General features: G+C 51.5%; 1 protein-coding gene across 1 annotated transcript; it reads left to right on the top strand.

Annotated features, from left to right (window-relative positions):
* The first annotated feature begins 1,675 nt into the window (after positions 1–1,675).
* On the top strand, positions 1,676–3,532 carry LOC120651712 (expansin-B3-like). The gene is made up of 4 exons (XM_039929311.1): positions 1,676–2,131; positions 2,247–2,356; positions 2,585–2,775; positions 2,891–3,532. The coding sequence occupies exons 1-4, from the start codon at positions 1,783–1,785 to the stop codon at positions 3,210–3,212; spliced, it is 972 nt and encodes a 323-aa protein (XP_039785245.1). The 5' UTR covers positions 1,676–1,782; the 3' UTR covers positions 3,213–3,532.
* Positions 3,533–3,862: the final 330 nt, after the last annotated feature.

The raw sequence follows: 3,862 nt of genomic DNA on the forward strand, positions 1-3,862 counted from the left end.
ACAACACATAGACCGGTCAGACCGCTTGGTCAGACCGGTCAGACCGGTTGGTCTAAACTGTTTGCCAATTTTTGTTGTCAACAATAATATGATCCATATTATGAAATTAGGAAAAATGATGGAATGCTCTACTTCCCACTCCCCGTACGTGTAGTTTTTTTTCATGATTTGTATGGAGATTTTCTAAAATGAACATAAGGACATTGATGATGGTCTTTCCTTCCTCGTATGGCCTGCTATAGAGAAGCATGATTTCGCTATGTCCTCTGCCCAGTTTCTAAGAATCGGTGTCCTATAGGCAAAGCCATGTTCTTTTCGTGTACTTGACACCAATATGCCAAATCAAACTACAATTTCAAGCATGGACTCAATAAGTGCGCGAGTGTGTATCATACATATGCGCGCGCATAACTCCCCAATATATTCTTGTGCATCTCATGTTTAATTTTCTCTGAAAATTTACACCAGTTAATTTCACAAAATCAACATGGATGTGCTGTGCACTAGATATATGGCTTGCGCTGTAGTGCCCCGGATACCGTCCCCTTGAGACTTGCATTAGTATGCAAATAGCTAAACTGACTACACGGTCTACGGCATAGCTTAAAGAAGCTCAATTTTCTTTTTTTTTTTGGCATCCGTCAGAAGGCCAAAGTCAGTGCACTCATGTTTCCCAAGTCCTAGAATATCTATGATTGAAGTCAGTGTTGACTTCATTGTGTTCACTTTAGAGGCTGCTTACTGCCCAGTAAGATGTAACTACCATATACTATACCGCCACACATTTGAAGTATTAAACATGGACTAAACAAAATAAATTATAGATTCCGTCCGTAAACTATGAGACGAATCTAATGAGTCTAATTAATCTATTATTATAGCATGTGTTACTGTAGCAATTTAGTGTCTAATTATGACCTAATTAGGCTCATTAGATTCGTCTTGTAATTAACAAACAAACTATGTAATTAGTTTTTATTTCGTCTATATTTATATGTGCTGCACATATTAGTTTTGGATTTTTGAATTTTGCATCTAAACAAGCGTGGACTAGAAGTAGCAGAGTCCCACTGTTCTTCCCCTTCAGAAATGGGAACGAGTTCAGACTGGCCGGTGGCAGGCTGATCGGCCGCATCACATCATCCCTTTCGTCTAAAAACTAGCTGGTGGATGCACACACCTGTCAGCTGCATAAACACTGCGTCGGACCCAACAAATTCAGTTTTAAAAATAACGCTCTGATGCACAAAACAGCTCTGCTGCGATGATGCGAAGGTTATCCATGCATCATCATACGCAACTCACCTGCAGCTCTGTTACTCTGCACTGGCTCCGATCCCGTCCGGTTGCGCCATATCCGATCGTTTCTTGCAATCAAATCTCTCCACTCCAGCCTCCCCCTCCTCCCCATCCAACTTGAAAAGAGCTGGACGACGCATGGCGCATTTCGACCCGAACTAGATAACCTGCTCGAATTATTTGCAGGTAACATGCCCATAACTGCCAAGATGCGACTGCAATTGTATAATGGCCTGCGCCCGCGAACCGACACCTTCGCTTCCTCCATGATTCGCGCGGTGGCCATGTGACGCGACGCTACGCGACGGGCCTCGCGATGAGCCAGCCTCAGGCCTGCCTATAGCTCCGACGTGGCGGGCCAGGCGCACGTCGGGTACAGCGAGCGACCATCGACAACGCCGCGGCAGGCCGGCCGGCCAGCCGATTGGTAGTTCCATCGCCACCACTTTCCTGTCCCGTCCCGCCTATAAATACCCCCCGGCAATGTCCTCCGCCTCACACCATCCCAGCGCGAACCAGACAGCAGCAGGTGGTGCCAAGCAGCAGCTAGCAAGCAAGCTAGCTAGCTGTTCTGCATACAGCCTAGCTGAAGCTCCTCCTCCCTTCCTGGCTTCTGCGAGCATGGCCGCCGCGCTCTTCTCCTTCAGGGCCGCGGCGCTCGCCGCGCTCCTCGTCGCCGTGATGGCCGCCTGCGGCGCCCGCGGCCAGCTGCAGCCCAGCAACGCCTCCGCCGACTCCCAGGAGAGATCCTTGCTGTCCTACAGCGGCGGCTGGATCCCGGCCAAGGCCACCTGGTACGGCGCGCCCACCGGCGCAGGCCCCGACGACAACGGTAAGATGATGCCTCTCCCGTTTGTCCTAGGCTCCTGGCTCACCCCCATGTGCAAATAATTTTGCAATGCGGCTCACCCCCATGCCATTGGCCTCTTGGTTCTGAATCTTGCCAGGCGGCGCGTGCGGGTTCAAGCACACCAACCAGTACCCCTTCTCCTCCATGACGTCGTGCGGCAACGAGCCCATCTTCAAGGACGGCAAGGGCTGCGGCTCCTGCTACCAGGTACATACTGCCTACTGATCGACCACCATGGCGCCCACCGACCACGCCAGATTAGCACAGTTATTAGTGCTGGTGCCCGGTCATTTTATTTGGCTGGTCAAATTAAAGATGCCAGTATGCGGCGTCCGTAGCTAGCGATCGAGCGCCCCGCAGATTGCTCATCTTGATGATGGGCAGCTAGGAGGAACGTGCACCCCGTTGACCCTGTCGCGCCTTGGTTTTCCACAGATTCGGTGCGTTAAGAGCAACCACCCTGCCTGCTCCGGCGTGCCGCAGACGGTGGTCATCACCGACATGAACTACTACCCGGTGGCCAAGTACCACTTCGACCTCAGCGGCACGGCATTCGGCTCCATGGCCACCTACGGCCTCAACGACAAGCTCCGCCACGCCGGGATCATCGACATGCAGTTCAGGAGGTACGCAATCCTCCGCTTGCAGCAGCAGCACCACCACCATTTCTGACGCATTTCACTATTCGGTCTCTCGATCGTTCTCTGAAAATTAACCCCATGTACCTCTCTGCTGCTGCAGGGTGCCGTGCAACTTCCCCGGGCTGACGATCAACTTCGTCGTCCAGCACGGGTCCAACCCCATGTACCTGGCGGTGCTGGTCGAGTTCGAGGACAAGGACGGCGACGTGGTGCAGGTGGACATCATGCAGCACAACTCCGGCTACTGGGAGCCGATGCACGAGTCGTGGGGATCCATCTGGAGGATCGACCCCAACCGCCCTCTCAAGGGCCCCTACTCGCTGCGCATCACCAACGAGTCCGGCAAGCAGCTCGTGGCCAAGAACATCATCCCGGACAACTACATCCCCAACACCAACTACCGCTCCTACGTCCAGTACTGACACCCCGTCGATCGATCAGCTAGCACTGCGCGTGAGTGAGCTCTCCGATCCAGCACCGGCTCAAGGGCTCTCTCTCGCTCATTATAGTGGCCGGCCGCCGTTGGCAATTGCGCTGAGGATTTTTCACATCGGTTCATTCCATTGTTGGTGTGTTTAATTGTGGTGTGTCCTGAATGAAGGTGCGTGGGAAATTAGAGGAGGCAAGCATCAACGAGTGCTCTCCCGCCCACTGTCACTCTACCATTACCAGTGTGTAACCAGAAAATTATATATGGTTATAAATTATACAGTACTACGTGTGCTGCTATACTATTTAACTAGCATGCTGTCTCAAAACTGGACTCTCTCTGCTCACTCCTCGGGAGTAATTACTGGTTTCACTTCGCTTAAGGTCTGTTTGGGAGCACAAAATAAATCCAGCTCTGTGTATCCATCTCCATCTACGGTAAAAACCTCAAGTACGAGAACCCCAATGTAGTACTCCTATTCTGCTGTTCTCACGAATTACGATATTCAGGGCATCCACGGCCCATAAACTTTCCAATTACTAGGTGATTCCGATTCTGGTCAGTATCCGAGTACAGGATGGTCTGTAGCTGACTCGGAGAGCACCTCTTCTTTTCTTCGTAGTACAGCCACCCACCAGCAGA

Source organism: Panicum virgatum, chromosome 9K, assembly GCF_016808335.1.
Source record: "Panicum virgatum strain AP13 chromosome 9K, P.virgatum_v5, whole genome shotgun sequence".
NCBI classification, from domain to species: domain Eukaryota; kingdom Viridiplantae; phylum Streptophyta; class Magnoliopsida; order Poales; family Poaceae; genus Panicum; species Panicum virgatum.

What these genes read in the sequence shown, in the direction of transcription:
- LOC120651712 (XM_039929311.1), top strand. Translation starts at nt 1,783, where the DNA reads ATGTCCTCCGCCTCACACCATCCCAGCGCGAACCAGACAGCAGCAGGT. An exon ending in CGCAGGCCCCGACGACAACG is followed by an intron (nt 2,132 to 2,246) that starts GTAAGATGATGC and finishes GAATCTTGCCAG; the next exon opens with GCGGCGCGTGCGGGTTCAAG. An exon ending in ATCGACATGCAGTTCAGGAG is followed by an intron (nt 2,776 to 2,890) that starts GTACGCAATCCT and finishes CTGCTGCTGCAG; the next exon opens with GGTGCCGTGCAACTTCCCCG.